This window comes from Eptatretus burgeri, chromosome 6 (assembly GCF_056783735.1).
Source record: "Eptatretus burgeri isolate ZD-2024b chromosome 6, Ebu_testis_v1, whole genome shotgun sequence".
Classification (NCBI taxonomy): Eukaryota; Metazoa; Chordata; class Myxini; order Myxiniformes; family Myxinidae; genus Eptatretus; species Eptatretus burgeri.
The window spans coordinates 111331939-111348952 of NC_140966.1; the positions used below are offsets into that span (position 1 = coordinate 111331939).

At 39.9% G+C, this 17014-nt stretch overlaps 1 protein-coding gene across 3 annotated transcripts in view; it reads right to left on the bottom strand.

The window, feature by feature from the left end:
* Nucleotides 1-1202: 1202 nt before the first annotated feature.
* The window catches only part of LOC147025620 (C-Jun-amino-terminal kinase-interacting protein 1-like), a 54054-nt gene continuing 38242 nt past the window's right edge, over nt 1203-17014 (bottom strand). For 2 of the 3 annotated variants that reach the window (XM_085886772.1, XM_085886774.1), the window contains 5 exons: nt 16746-16855; nt 14852-14959; nt 8506-8576; nt 6415-6513; nt 1203-6106 (listed from right to left, as the gene is read on the bottom strand). In XM_085886772.1, coding sequence (XP_085742898.1) covers nt 6034-6106; nt 6415-6513; nt 8506-8576; nt 14852-14959; nt 16746-16855 — 461 coding nt within the window. In that variant the 3' untranslated portion in view covers nt 1203-6033. The remainder of the gene's footprint in view (nt 6107-6414; nt 6514-8505; nt 8577-14851; nt 14960-16745; nt 16856-17014) is intronic. The other variant, XM_085886773.1, reaches the window with a different exon arrangement.

Genomic DNA, 17014 nt, shown 5'->3' on the forward strand with positions numbered 1-17014 from the left:
TGTAACCGAGTGGAGACGTCTCCAATTTTACTCACACTGATTATTTCCATTACAACTCGTTGATTTATGTTCATTTAAACCTCATTTGTTACATTTACTGTGTTGTCTATGAATTGTGGGTTCGAGGATAAACCCGTGTGTTTCCATCCCTTGCATGCCATAATCTCCAAGGATATCAGCTGTTCACCTCCAAGTAAAACCATTCGGCTATTCATGTGAGCAGTGATGTAAGGCAGGGAAAAAAAAAAAAAAAAAAAAAAAAAAAAAAAAAAGAGGAATGAAAGAATGAAGGTGAGCAGCGATTCTTTATTTTGGCAGTTTCAGCAGAAGTGGGTTTTTGGTGGACCTTGAGCACGCTGAGGAAATATAGGGGGGGCAGATCACAGACAGAGCAGGGGGAGCAAGGCTAGAGAGGAGAGGGTAGAAGACAAAGACCACCAACCTGCCTCTCGTGGGAGAGAGAGAGACCAAGACAGCTTCATCGTGGGAATCACCAATGATCCTAAAAGCCTTGGTTTCCACAGCGTGAAATCGAGCTACATGCGAGGCAGGAGCACCACCTCAGAGGGGGAAGCAGTACTCCATTAAGCTGTGGACAAAAGCTTTGTAAGTGGTCAGGAGCTTAGGTGTGCCAAGGAAGGACTTTGCATGATGTAGGATGCCCAGTCGTCAACTGGCTTTGGAGACCAGCTTGGAAATGTGGCTTTCCCAGGAAATATCATGGTAGACAGTGAGACCCAGAAGATTTAATGAAAGGACTTCAACAGGATTGTTGAGAATGTAGATTGGGGGTGGGAGAGGGGTTCCAGACGGTCCTTTTGGAGAGACATGGTGAGGGTGTGATTGAAATAAAATACCTTTTGTAAGTACTTCCCAGTACAGTGTGTGGTGTGTGTGCGTGTGCGTGTGCAGCTTCATTCTTGGGACTATGGTGCTGTAATTTGTCTATTTTGATTAAATCTATATATCTCTATCTATGTGTCTATCTCTCACCTTACCCCTCCCACATAAAATTAAATCTTACAGATGGATTACTCCCCCCCCCCCAAACCACTCTGTGAGATGGCACTTTGGTGGCACTGATGTGAATGTGACCAGGAGTTTCTCCATGAAGTGTCAGTTACATTTGGAATGCATGCATTTCACATTATGACCACTTACGACCATTTCACCGAATCGTTAACAAAACGTGCTCAAAGAAGAAGGGTCAAGCCATCTTTATTGTTGATGTTGCACACACACAGCATGGACCGCTCATCAAGACCCTCAATGCAAGCTGGGCAAAGCACGTGGACCATTATTAGGAGTCTCCAGCCACGTCACTGGACATGGTGGCACCACGAAAACATTCTCAAAGGAAGAAGTAAGTGAGATTACAACGAAGACCAAAAGAAAGTGATGACAAGGCAGAGTGAATGTAGTAAGGGGGAAAGGACACATTGCATTCACTCTGATAAACACCTGTTAATTGAGTGATCAAAACCACAATGGGAAGAGAGGGAGGGGGAGAGGGAGGGGGAGAGGGAGAGGGAGAGAGTGGGAGAGAGTGGGAGAGGGTGATAGGGAGAGGGACAGAGAAGGATAGGGTGATAGGGAGAGGGACAGAGAAGGATAGGGGAGAGGGAGAGAGAGAGGGAGGAAGAGGGAGAGGGTGATAGGGAGAGAGAGAGAGGGAGAGGGTGATGATAGGGAGAGAGGGGGTGAGGGTGATAGGGAGAGAGAGGGGTGAGGGTGATAGGGAGAGAGAGAGGGAGAGAGACAGAGAAGGATGGGGGGGAGGAAGAGAAGAGGGAAGAGAGAGGGGGAGAGGGAGAGGGAGAGGGGAGGGAGAAGGGGGAGGGAGAGGGAGAGATGCATTTGGATCTTGTTTATGCAATCACTGCACACTTAGATTGCAGGAAAAGGAATGCAACAATAAATCCATCCAAGGTGGTGTTTAAGGTAGGGGTCAGGGGATGCAAGGGTGGAAGTTGACACATACTGTGCAGTATTTCACAGGGAGTGGAGGGGGGAGAGGGAATCGGAGGAAAGTACTGAGATGTGTTAACTATTCATGAGGTAACATGGCAGCAGGTGTGTGTGTGTGTGTGTGTGTGTGTGTGTGTGTGTGTGTGTGTGTGTGTGTGTGTGTGTGTGTGTGTGTGTGTGTGTGTGTGTGTGTGTGTGTGTGTGTGTGTGTGTGTGTGTGTGTAAGAGCTAAATATGTCAGGTCAAGGTGTTTGAAGGGCAATACATTCAAATAGGTCAGAGAAGAACGGGAGAAAAATGAGAATTGAATATATAAAAAACAAATAATTCAGAATATGTAACAGAGACGAGACGAATGGGTTAAAGACCTTCAGAGCAGGATCAGCAAGGGACATGACAAGGCAATTGCTCTGACATGGAACTAGGAAGCCATATTTGAAGTCTCTAGTTATAGAGCATTAGTCTAAAAGAAGCAAATTCAATAACAGGAGGAAAACGAGCAGACGACATGTTCGATGTTGATGTGCAATACATTGATTACCTGATAAACAACCTGGTTAGTCTTCCATAGGAGAACATGGAGAGGTGGAATCTCATTGTGTACACTAATAGCAAAAGTAATGGGATGTCAGTCCCAGATTGGAAATGACCCTTCCAAACTCGTTTGCATATTATTACCACAATGCAAAGCAGCATGTACTTCAAAAAGACATCTCGTTTTGACATTTTTGGACGATGGACAACTGTCTGATGCAAAACTAGTGTCATGCCTGGAGACGCGAGAGCCGGCCAACACGACACATTCCGACAATTCGGTGTCTGTTCGGAATTGTTTTGAGGATATCGACGTTGGAAATCTGTCACTGCTAGCACAGAGTCTTGACTTAATCCCAAACTATTCTGGGACATCTTGGAACACCACCTGTGGGTCAGATTTAAAAAGGGGGTGAGGGGGGTCCACCAATGACTCTGCAGGAAGAATGATCCAACATTACACCTGATACCTATTGACTCACATTTGGTTAAATGGGTTAGTGACAGTTACATCCTATTGGAAATAGAATTGACGATTAATTCATAACCCTACATCAATGATGTTCCTCTCCAGGGTGGATTGGCCTATCAACTTGGGAATTTAATTCTCTTCCCGGTATTGGCTGCACTACAATCCGAGTGATAAGCTCAAGCCCAGTAGAAAGAGCCGATTCAACTACTTTACCAGAAAAGCCTTTTATTTACTTAAATTGTTCCAGGCTATCCCAGAACAGTTTAGTGTTCCACAGACAGGTTACTACCTAGCAGGCATTTTCTCTTGGTCAGGATGCATGCAGCAATAGCTCATCTGGCACTTGCTTCCTGTTACCCACTACAGTAATGGGGTCCGATTTCGACATATATATATTTACATAATTTTTATGAAACCACGAAGAGAGGGCAAGGTTTGTGTTCATTATAAAGGCTTAAAAATATTCTGATTAATAGTGAGGGGTGAAAGTTAAACACAACAGATTTCGAATTCATTGCTTTGGAATAAATCGTATTTAATATAGCACAATGTTCTTTGGGTCAAATCAATATGTATGATGACATCACATACATCAAACATCACCCAAGTTTGCATCGGATTGTGGGACCAAGGTAGTGTTCATCTCACTGATCACAAGAAGTGCCGCTTCAGGATTCGCATGTTTTTTTTCTGCATCGTAAGGCGTTTCATGGTTTTACAAGCAATCACCGAACCAACAAAGGACACAGGTCTAAAGCTCACAGGAGGAGCAGATGGGTCTAAGGCTCACAGGAGCAGATAAGTCTAAAGCTCACAGGAGGAGCAGATGGGTCTGAAGCTCACAGGAGGAGCAGATGGGTCTGAAGCTCACAGGAGCATTAGCAAATGGGTCTAAAGCTCACAGGAGCATTAGCAGATGGGTCTAATGCTCACAGGAGCATCAGCAGATGGGTCTAAAGCTCACATGAGCAGCAGCAGATAAGTCTAAAGCTCACAGGAGGAGCAGATGGGTCTAAAGCTCATAGGAGGAGCAGATGGATCTAAAGCTCACAGGAGGAGCAGATGGGTCTAAAGCTCACAGGAGGAGCAGATGGGTCTAAAGCTCACAGGAGGAGCAGATGTGTCTAAAGCTCACAGGAGGAGCAGATGTGTCTAAAGCTCACAGGAGGAGCAGATGTGTCTGAAGCTCACAGGAGGAGCAGCAGATGGGTCTAAAGCTCACAGGAGGAGCAGATGGGTCAAAAGCTCTCAGGAGGAGCAGATGGGTCAAAAGCTCTCAGGAGGAGCAGATGGGTCAAAAGCTCTCAGGAGGAGCAGATGGGTCAAAAGCTCACAGGAGGAGCAGATGTGTCTGAAGCTCGCAGGAGGAGCAGCAGATGGGTCTAAAGCTAACAGGAACAGCAGATGGGTCTAAAGCTCACAGGAGCATCAGCAGATGGGTCAAAAGCTCTCAGGAGGAGCAGATGGGTCAAAAGCTCTCAGGAGGAGCAGATGGGTCAAAAGCTCTCAGGAGGAGCAGATGGGTCAAAAGCTCTCAGGAGGAGCAGATGGTTCTAAAGCTCACAGGAGGAGCAGGTAGGTCTCAAGCTCTCAGGAGGAGCAGATGGGTCAAAAGCTCACAGGAACAGCAGATGGGTATAAAGCTCACAGGAGCAGCAGCAGATGGGTCTAAAGCTCACAGGAGCAGCAGATGGGTCTAAAGCTCACAGGAGCAGCAGCAGATGGGTCTAAAGCTCACAGGAGGAGCAGCAGATGGGTCTAAAGCTCACAGGAGGAGCAGCAGATGGGTCTAAAGCTCACAGGAGCAGCAGCAGATGGGTCTAAAGCTCACAGGAGCAGCAGCAGATGGGTCTAAAGCTCACAGGAGGAGCAGGTGGGTCTAAAGCTCTCAGGAGGAGCAGATGGGTCTAAAGCTCTCAGGAGGAGCAGATGGATCTAAAACTCTCAGGAGGAGCAGATGGATCTAAAACTCTCAGGAGGAGCAGATGGATCTAAAACTCTCAGGAGGAGCAGATGGATCTAAAACTCTCAGGAGGAGCAGATGGATCTAAAACTCTCAGGAGGAGCAGGTGGGTCTAAAGCTCTCAGGAGGAGCAGATGGATCTAAAGCTCTCAGAAGCAGCAGATGGGTCTAAAGCGCAAAGGAGGAAGTGAGGAAAATGTCGCATGGAGGCACACAAATAATGGTACACACGTACATCAAGGACAACGTAATGGCATTATACAAGCTTCAGGACAATTTCAATATCTACACAAAGCAATAAAAAAACCGACCGAGTGTGAGACAATGCTTGGATGAAATATTTTTCCAACTCCATTTGTGCAATTTCTCATTAATGCTTTTTGTTTTCCCAGGAAAAAAAAGGAGCACGAGACACACATATAGCCCAAAGAAGATGGAAAAAGGAACCAGAGAGATAACGTATGTTACTTTATGGGTATATTTCTGACATGAGTCCAATATGGCTATATAGTAGGTGAGATGGTGCAGCAGTGATTGCTGAGCGCCATACCAATGGTACATCACAAATAAACATTAACAAATGGATAAGTCAATTAAATAACAACACAACAACAGCACCAAGAGCCAGGAATGGCTGTGACTCCGGATTGGAACCAATATGAGTGGAGCCCAATCAAGCGCTATGGGGAGCGGTCCTCCAGCATCAGAATGTGTATTTCAACACCATTCGCAAATATGGGAAAGTTATTTATCCGTAGGTTCCTGCAGCTTGTCCATCCTGAGGCTTTCCCAATGCAAGGCCCACATTTTTCGTTACTTTGCATCTATACAGCACACTGGGAAATTTCAAAAGAGAAGAGCTATGTGCGATAGGTTGTTTGCAATAGTACGTTAGTGCGTGCTAACTATTGGAAAAATATTAAATAAATAGACAAATACAATTAAAAATAAACAAAAACAATATTTATGTGTACCCCCTTCCCTTCACCTAGCCCCCAGCCCCATCGACCCCACATACCACCCCATCCCAGGCCTTGCATTATCGCCCACTTCGGTAAGCAAAAACCTTCCCAAACATTACATCTGTATTTTCCGATCACTCCAGGTATATGTCTTCTGTGGGGCACGCGTACTGTAGGTACTCTCGGTAGAAGAGCTGGAAGGCTTTCCTGCAAGCATACAGGAGGACAAGGGACACGGAGAGGATAAAAACTGTGTTTGCCGAGTACAAATCCAACAGTCCAATACATCGTGTAGTGTACACATGGTGCACAGTTAGGTACCCATGTACGCCATAAGACATACACAGGCAATGAAATTGGGTGAAGGAGATGTGCTTTACACACCTAGATAAACCCGAACGAGGAAAGGTTTACAATAAAGATAGCAATTGCCACATGTGGGAGGCCTGAGATTTGAGGCCTGAATAGGACTTCGAGCTCGAACCTTGTACGTTTGGAGTACATAAAAGACTTACCCAACACTCTCGGCAACAGCACGAGCAGATTCTTCAGACACAAAAACATGGCAAGCAAACCGATGATCCACAGGATGCTTGGTTATGAAGCCAAAATAGCTGTAATGGAACAAATATTATGGTATAATTAACACCTCTTCTAACAAATCACGACAAAGGTAGACATCGGAAAAAAAGGCTTTTCAACAGAGGAAAGGAAGCACGTGTACGTAACCGCACCTCGTTCTATTTCACAACAAAAACAAGAAAACAAAATGGCTGCTCTGCAGTGTTATACGAGTCCAATCGCTGAAGTGTTCTAATAATCCGAATTCCTCCTGATGTTCTTGATTCCAAATTAATCAGAAGGTATAAAGCAAACAGTTGGGCTCCTATGGCTATCTAGGATTGGTCATGTAATGAGCTCATGGCCGATCATCGTGCAATTCGGTCACACGGCAAAGATCACCACACAATTCCCTCGACAACCTTACAGTTGGGCCGTGAATTAATCGTATCCTAAACCTATCCTGTAAAGTCAATCGAAAGGTTTGTAATCAGGGTATGATGAAAGACGATGAATGGGACAAGGTACAACAACAAAGTCATCGATCAAAACCAAGCAGAATGCAGTATACGATAGAGATCTGAAGAATCCGTTCAACGAGTACGACACCGATGTGACACCGAGACAGACAAGAATTCAAACTCGCACATTTCACAAAAAAAAACAAACAAACAAAAAAAACAAGACACAGACACAAACAAACAATACAAAAATTCAAATTCAAAGAAACTCGCAAAGGTACACAATACAAACAAACAACCGTAACAACGACTTGTACAAAGGTATACAAAACAAACAAACACTCGTATAGAGGTGTACAACACAAACAACCACTCGTACAAAGGAATACAACACAAACAACCACTCATACAGAGGTATACAACACAAATAACTCGTACAAGGGTATACAACACAAACAACCACCTGTACAGAGGTATTCAAAATAAAATTTTCAAAAAAAAAATAATAAAAATCACTCGTACAGAGGTAGACAATAGAAACACTTACACGAACAGAGGTACACAATACAAACAACCACTCAGAGAGAGGTACACAAACAACCACTCGTTCAGAGGTATGCAATACGTGTACAGAGGTACACGATACAAACAACCACTCATACAGAGGTAGACAATACAAACTACTCGTACAAAGATACACAAACAACCACTCGTACAAATGTGTACAATACAAACAACCACTCATACTGAGGTATACAACACAAACAACCACTCAGAGAGAGGTACACAAACAACCACTCGTTCAGAGGTATGCAATACGTGTACAGAGGTACACAATACAAACAACCACTCATACAGAGGTAGACAATACAAACTACTCGTACAAAGATACACAAACAACCACTCGTACAAATGTGTACGATACAAACAACCACTCATACTGAGGTATACAACACTAACAACCACTCAGAGAGAGGTACACAAACAACCACTCGTTCAGAGGTATGCAATACGTGTACAGAGGTACACGATACAAACAACCACTCATACAGAGGTAGACAATACAAACTACTCGTACAAAGATACACAAACAACCACTCGTACAAATGTGTACAATACAAACAACCACTCATACTGAGGTATACAACACAAACAACCACTCAGAGAGAGGTACACAAACAACCACTCGTTTAGAGGTATGCAATACGTGTACAGAGGTACACGATACAAACAACCACTCATACAGAGGTAGACAATACAAACTACTCGTACAAAGATACACAAACAACCACTCGTACAAATGTGTACAATACAAACAACCACTCATACTGAGGTATACAACACAAACAAACACTTGCACAAAGGTATACAACACAAACAACTGTTCATTCTTAAGGCAAGCTTGCATTTCTACCAACATTCAATAATTACAATGAAAGAAATTGACATTTTACAATTCACTCTTTGATTGAAAGGACCTTTGGATCATCAACCGTTCATCATCGAGGTCTCGAGGTGTTCATCTCAAAACCTCTCAGAACAGAGGGTCCACAACCTTCATTCAAAAACAATCAAGAGACGTACTTGCTCCTTTTGGGATGGTAGCCACAGAACGAGATGTTTCTCAGTTTGAAGATATGGCTACAGAGGCCTCCCTATTGGGGGAGTGGGTGGGATGGAGGTGTTATACGAGTACAAGGTAGCAAAGGAATCATGAGTTTAAACTGCGCTGATCAAGAACACTGAATACCAAGCTACTCCTGGCACCGCGGACTGCTGCATAGTTTACAGTGACGACGCTGTTATCGACATTCATTCCAACTTTGGCTCTGACATTTTGTTTAACGTATTATTTAACCAAATTAATATGTGATTACCATTCATACTCTAATTACGACTTAAAATCCTCAAATGCCAGACAAAAATAAATGCCTTGACAATCAGTTTATTGAACTATGGAGGCAAGCGTTTAATATCCTCATTTTATTAAACTACCACATTTGACAATAAAGATCTCCATATACTCCTTCGTAGTTCATCTTCAAATTCGAGGTAAATCACATCTTCTTTGGAAAAAGAAGCAGAAAGTGAACTAGATTCACATAAAACGCATGACATGTTCAAGGTACACTTTTATACATGAGGCAATCTATTGTCCACATGGGACACCCAAATGATACACGCAGTACCTTATCGTACACACGGCACCCCTTCCTACGCACGGCACACAAGCCTGGGAGGAAAGATGAAATTATGAATGCAATAAGCAATGAAGGAGGGTTTGTGATTGGACACATTAGGTACGCTGAAGCGATCGGCGAAGCACATCATGGGCAGGAACGAAGTGCACCATAGGGAGGAATTCAGTACACTGATAAACATCCAACCAAAGACATTCCCATATCATCAGCAATGGCATATTAATCACTAACTGGATCAACTCCAATTGATTAATCTATCACGAGTGGTGTAGCTAGGTCAGATTAACAATGACTAAAACCAACAACTGCAAACCCCGAACAAATTGTACAAAGCTCAGTTGGTTCAACTAACACTAAACGGAGAAGCATGTCACGCGAAGATGCAGCAAGACCTTTAGTGTAGCAGAACAATAAATATGGTGTCGTTGTAAATCGAATAATCGATTTACTTGCCTGGAAATCTAATAATCCATTTACTTGCCTGGAAATCTAATAATCCATTGACTTGGCTGGAAATCTAATAATCTATTTACTTGCCTGGAAATCTAATAATCCATTTACTTGCCTGAAAAGCTAATAATCCATTTATTTGGTTGGAAATCTAATAATCCATTTACTTTGCTGGAAATCTAATAATCCATTTACTTTGCTGGAAATCTAATAATCCATTAACTTGGCTGGAAATCTAATAATCGATTTACTTGGCTGGAAAGCTAATAATCCATTTATTTGGTTGGAAATCTAATAATCCATTTATTTGGTTGGAAATCTAATAATCCATTTACTTTGCTGGAAATCTAATAATCCATTTACTTTGCTGGAAATCTAATAATCCATTTACTTTGCTGGAAATCTAATAATCCATTAACTTTGCTGGAAATCTAATAATCCATTAACTTGGCTGGAAATCTAATAATCGATTTACTTGGCTGGAAATCTAATAATCCATTAACTTGGCTGGAAATCTAATAATCGATTTACTTGGCTGGAAATCTAATAATCCATTTACTTGGCTGGAAATCTAATAATCCATTTACTTGGCTGGAAATCTAATAATCCATTTACTTTGCTGGAAATCTAATAATCCATTTACTTTGCTGGAAATCTAATAATCCATTTACTTTGCTGGAAATCTAATAATCGATTGACTTGGCTAGAAATCTAATAATCAATTAACATGGGTGGAAATCTAATAATCCATTAACTTGGCTGGAAATCTAATAATCGATTTACTTGGCTGGAAATCTAATAATCCATTAACTTGGCTGGAAATCTAATAATCGATTTACTTGGCTGGAAATCTAATAATCCATTTACTTGGCTGGAAATCTAATAATCCATTTACTTGGCTGGAAATCTAATAATCCATTTACTTTGCTGGAAATCTAATAATCCATTTACTTTGCTGGAAATCTAATAATCCATTTACTTTGCTGGAAATCTAATAATCCATTTACTTTGCTGGAAATCTAATAATCCATTTACTTTGCTGGAAATCTAATAATCCATTAACTTTGCTGGAAATCTAATAATCCATTAACTTGGCTGGAAATCTAATAATCGATTTACTTGGCTGGAAATCTAATAATCCATTAACTTGGCTGGAAATCTAATAATCGATTTACTTGGCTGGAAATCTAATAATCCATTTACTTGGCTGGAAATCTAATAATCCATTTACTTGGCTGGAAATCTAATAATCCATTTACTTTGCTGGAAATCTAATAATCCATTTACTTTGCTGGAAATCTAATAATCCATTTACTTTGCTGGAAATCTAATAATCGATTGACTTGGCTAGAAATTTAGTCATCAATTTACATGGGTGGAAATCAAATAATCGATGAACTTCGTTGTGAAGCTAATAATTGATTTACTTGGTTGGAAATAGAATAATCGATTTACTTGGTTGGAAATCAACGCATCAATTTACTTGGTTGGAAATCGAATAATCCATTTACTTGGTTAGAAATCGAATAAACCATTTGCATGATTAGAAATCGAATAAACCATTTACATGGTTAGAAATCGAATAATCCATTTACATGGTTGGAGAGGTAAGAATCAATTTAATTGGTTGGAGAGCAAATAATCCATTCAATTGGCTGGAGAGCTAACAACAGATTTACTTGGTTGGAAATCCAAGAATCTATTTACTTGGGTGGAAATCTAATAATCCATTTATTTGCCTGGAAATCTAATAATCCATTTACTTGGCTGGAAATCTAATAATCGATTTACTTGCCTAGAAATCTAATGATCGATTTACTTGGCTGGAAATCTAATAATCGATTTACTTGGCTGTAAATCTAATAATCGATTTACTAGGTTGGAAATCCAAGAAACTATTTACTTGGGAGGAAATCTAAAAATCGATTTACTTGGTTGGAGAGCAAATAATGAATTTAATTGGTTGGAGAGCTATTAATCTATTTTCTTGGTTGTAAAGCTGATAATCAATTTACTTCATTGGAAATGTAATCGATTTACTTGGTTGAAGAGCTAATAATCGATTTACTTGGGTGGAAATACAATTTATCGATTCACTTGGTTGGAAATCCAAGAAACTATTTACTTTGGTGGAAATCTAAAAATTGATTTACTTGATTGGAGAGCGAATAATCAATTTAATTGGTTGGAGAGCTAATAATCGATTTACTTCGTTGGAAATATTATAATCGATTTATTTGGTTTGAGAGCTAATAATCTATTTACATGGGTGGAAATCAAATAATCGATGAACTTCGTTGTGAAGCTAATAATCGATTTACTTGGTTGGAAATCAAATAATCAATTTACTTGGTTGGAAATCGAATAATCCATTTACTTGGTTGGAAATCGAATAATCCATTTACTTGGTTGGAAATCGAATAATCCATTTACTTGGTTAGAAATCGAATAATCCATTTACTTGGTTGGAGAGGTAAAAATCAATTTCATTAGTTGGAGAGAAAATAATCCATTCAATTGGTGGGAGAGCGAACAATCGATTTACTTGGTTGGAAATCCAATAATCTATTTACTTGGGTGGAAATCTAATAATCTATTCACAAGGGTGGAAATCTAATTATTTATTTACTTGGTTGAAGAGCTAATAATCGATTTACTTGGGTGGAAATATGATTATGGATTTACTTGGGTGGAAATCTAAAAATCGATTTACTTGGTTGGAAATTTAAAAATTGATTTACTTGGTTGGAAATCCAAGAAACTATTTACTTGGGTGGAAATCTAAAAATTTATTTACTTGGTTGGATAGCTAATAATCAATTTAATTGGTTGGAGAGCTATTAATCGATTCACTTGGTTGTAAAGTTAATAATTGATTTACTTGGTTGGAAATATAACAATTGATTTACTTGGTTGGAAATATAACAATCGATTTACTTGGTTGGAAATATAACAATCGATTTACTCGGTTGTAAAGTTAATAATTGATTTACATGGTCGGAAATAAAATAATCGATTTACTTCCTTGGAAACAAAAAAATCGATTTACTTGCTTGGAAACAAAACAATCGATTTACTTGCTTGGAAACAAAACAATCGATTTACTTGCTTGGAAACAAAACAATCGATTTACTTGGTTGGAAATATAATAAATCGATTTACTTGGTTGGAAATATAGTACATTGATTTACTTGGTTGGAAATACAACAATCGATTTACTTGGTTCTAAAGTTAATAATTGATTTACATGGTCGGAAATATAATAAATCGATTTACTTGGTTGGAAATACAACAATCGATTTACTTGGTTCTAAAGTTAATAATTGATTTACATGGTCGGAAATATAATAAATCGATTTACTTGGTTGTAAATATAATAAATCGATATACTTGGTTGGAAATATAATAAATTGATTTACTTGGTTGGAAATATAATAATCGATTTACTTGGTTGGAAATATAATAATCGATTCAGTTGGTTGGAAATCCAAGAAACTATTTACTTGGGTGGAAATATAATAAATTGATTTACTTGGTTGGAAATATAACAATTGATTTACTTGGTTGGAAATATAACAATCGATTTACTTGGTTGTAAAGTTAATAATTGATTTATTTGGTTGGAAATATAATAATCAATTTACTTGGTTGGAAATATAATAATTGATTTACTTGGTTGGAAATATAACAATCGATTTACTTGGTTGTAAAGTTAATAATTGATTTACTTGGTTGGAAATATAATAATCAATTTACTTGGTTGGAAATATATTAATCGATTTACTTGGTTGGAAATACAACAATCGATTTACTTGGTTCTAAAGTTAATAATTGATTTACATGGTTGGAAATAAAATAATCGATTTACTTGCTTGGAAACAAAACAATTGATTTACTTGCTTGGAAACAAAACAATTGATTTACTTGGTTGGAAACAAAACAATTGATTTACTTGGTTGGAAATGTAATAAATCGATTTACTTGGTTGGAAAAATAATAAATCGATTTACTTGGTTGGAAAAATAATAAATCGATTTACTTGGTTGGAAATACAACAATCTATTTACTTGGTTCTAAAGTTAATAATTGATTTACATGGTCGGAAATATAATAATAGATTTACTTGGTTGGAAATATAATAAATCGATTTACTTGGTTGGAAATATAATAATCGATTCAGTTGGTTGGAAATCCAAGAAACTATTTACTTGGGTGGAAATCTAAAAATCGATTAACTTGGTTGGAAATACAACAATCGATTTACTTGGTTCTAAAGTTAATAATTGATTTACATGGTCGGAAATATGATAATCGATTTACTTGGTTGGAAATATAATAAATCGATTTACTTGGTTGGAAATATAATAAATCGATTTACTTGGTTGGAAATATAATAAATCGATTTACTTGGTTGGAAATATAATAATCGATTCAGTTGGTTGGAAATCCAAGAAACTATTTACTTGGGTGGAAATCTAAAAATCGATTAACTTGGTTGGAAATACAACAATCGATTTACTTGTTTGGAAATATAATAAATCTATTTACTTGGTTGGAAATATAATAAATTGATTTACTTGGTTGGAAATATAATAATCGATTTACTTAGTTGGAAATATAATAATCGATTCAGTTGGTTGGAAATCCAAGAAACTATTTACTTGGGTGGAAATCTAAAAATCGATTAACTTGGTTGGATAGCTATTAATCGATTTACTTGTTTGGAAATATAATCATCGATTCATTTGGTTGGAAATATTATAATCGATTTACTTGGTTGGAAATATAATAACTAAATTACTTGGAATAAAACTTTGTGTCCGTTTAATAATAAACGTGCCTGCTTAAAAAAAATTGTATAAGAGAAGCAGAAGTGGGAATAGGAACCTAACACAGCCGTTCCAACAGTAACATTTATCAATCAATGACAGCAGAAACCCTTTAGGAGGAAACAGGAGGAACACACAAATTACATAGAGCAACAATACTTCTCAAAGCAATAGAAATATATAAAAGTACATGGAAGGAGAATAAACAACAACAACCAGTCACCAGGAGAGCAGCTACAACAACAATGATGTGTTATAATTTTTTTCGTGTTTCACTTCATTTTGCAACCTCATTGAGATTCACAGATAGGTATGAAATATGTGAAGTCCAACATTCTATATTTTGATTAAATCCGTCAGTAAAGCGACGGGTAGGTACACCTTGTGTCTACAAAATGTGACGAAGAAATAATTCGTATTGATGGATCAGTGAGAGACTCGACATGGTACCTGAAAGGATCCTGCCTTGAGCACGAGCCGGATACCTTGGCTGTTAATCTCCAGAGTGCATAGGGATGGTGGTTTCAGGTGTACAGTCATCCTTCGAGCCAAGGCAATCTGCACCCCCATCAGACAGTCAAACAGTCTGATAGATCCACATCCAAACCATCACACAGCTCTGTTGCTAGATCCACACCCAAAGAATCACACAGGTCTGCTGCGAGATCGACATGTGAACCATCATACAGGTCTGCTGCTGGATCCGCACGTGAACCATAACACAGGTCTGCTGCTAGATCCAAACACAAAGAATCACACAGGTCTGCTGCTACATCCACACCTAAAGCATCACACAGGTCTGCTGCTAAATCCACACATGAAACATCACACAGGTTGGGTGTGTCACCCCTGTGCATCTATGTTAAATGTTTTTATCCTCAGTTTCTGTCTTGCATGTGTCTTTTTAGTGTTTTGCGAGGCCTCAAGGAATGATGACATGAAAAAGGGGGTTGGGAGTGGGGTGGAATGTGGGGGGGGGGGAGAAAAAGAAGAAAAAAAAGAAGTTTGCCCCACCTGCTGGATGGGCAAATTACCAATGTTGAATAACAGTTTGACAGGGGAGGGGCGTAAAACATCACCAATTATGTCAGCAACCGATCTTAAAAGTGTTTCTTCGGAGCTCCCCAGAGCGGAGGCCATACCCCCCTCCCCCCCCGAGCAGACATCGTTCCCACTCCACCGGGTCACTCCCTCCCTCTTGTTGCCCGGCACGGGACGTTCAGCCTGCTCAGGGCACTCACTTCATCCTGTAATCATGGGGCGACTCACCGGGTTTGCCTGCACATCTCATGGTCTTGTGAATTTCACATGTACAGTATATCTATCCTGTTGTACGAGTGAAGGCCTTTAACGTTATATAATTACGTTTCCCGATCGTTTGCTGTTACTGTGGGTGTGCATCAGTTCGAGTTTAAGGGGGTTTTTACTTATTATGTACAGATTTTGTGCTTTGCTTCATTTTGTTTCCTCCATGTGACCATTGCACCCTCATTTGAACTTGACTTTGTCACTGGATGAATTATTGCCAGCCTTGTGGCTTCATCTAGTGGTTTATAAATCCTGTTAAAGGCAGATTGATGGGGAATAAGATTGCATCATGTGACTAGAAGGTTTGCTCAGCATGATTGGTCGGTCACGTGGTTCCCTTTCAGTGCAGGGCTTTTGTGGCTCCACAGTTCCAGTGGATCTGGTAGCGAAGTTAAAAGGCCGTGATTTGACTTGGAGCTGTGGACTCACCTGACCTCTGCGGTCGTTTTGACATGAGTCAATGGACTCGTACCAGGCAACTGGATCAGTCTGGCGACTACATTCTGCATATACATATTTACACACACACACACACACACACACACACACACACACACACACACACACACACACACACACACACACACACACACACACACACACACACACACACACACACACACACACACACACACCCTAAGCAGTGATCGAACTGATGAGAGGGCATTGCACTTGCACATTCTTCCATGGAATGCAAGGCTCAATTAACGGGAATGGTGCTTATCTCACATTTCCATAGCTAACCGAAATCTTTCACCTTGTGTGTGAGCCAAACAGTAACGGAAAAAAAAGATGATGTGAACACTTTTAATATACAATAGTAAATGGGTGATGGTCAGGCACAGGTACACTGGGGGGGGGGGGAGGCATGTGCCAGTACACTTGGGGGAGGGGGGAGGAGGGAGAGGGCGTGCGCATATACACTAGGGGGTGGGGCATGCGCAGAGGTACACTGGAGTGAGTACAAGTTTATTAAGGTGAGTTCAGTTGGAGTACATTTGGGGCGAGTGAGCGCAAGTGCCCTGGTTGAGTGTACCTTCTGCATGGCAGCACACAGCACGGTGTTTCCCTTGTGATAAGGAACTTCCACGGAACCCAAAAAGCGAAGGGAAAATTTTTCCAGCCAGCTACTCGCCCGCTCCTTGCCTGTCAGACGACAGGCCATAAACAGTCATGTGTGGTCTGAACCACATGGACAAGTGAGGGGAAGTTAAAAGGGGTGATTCAGATCTAAGAACATGATGTGGATTCCACTTTCGTCTGGAAATTCAACCGTAGGTGGGGAAAATGTCACACTGATGGGTC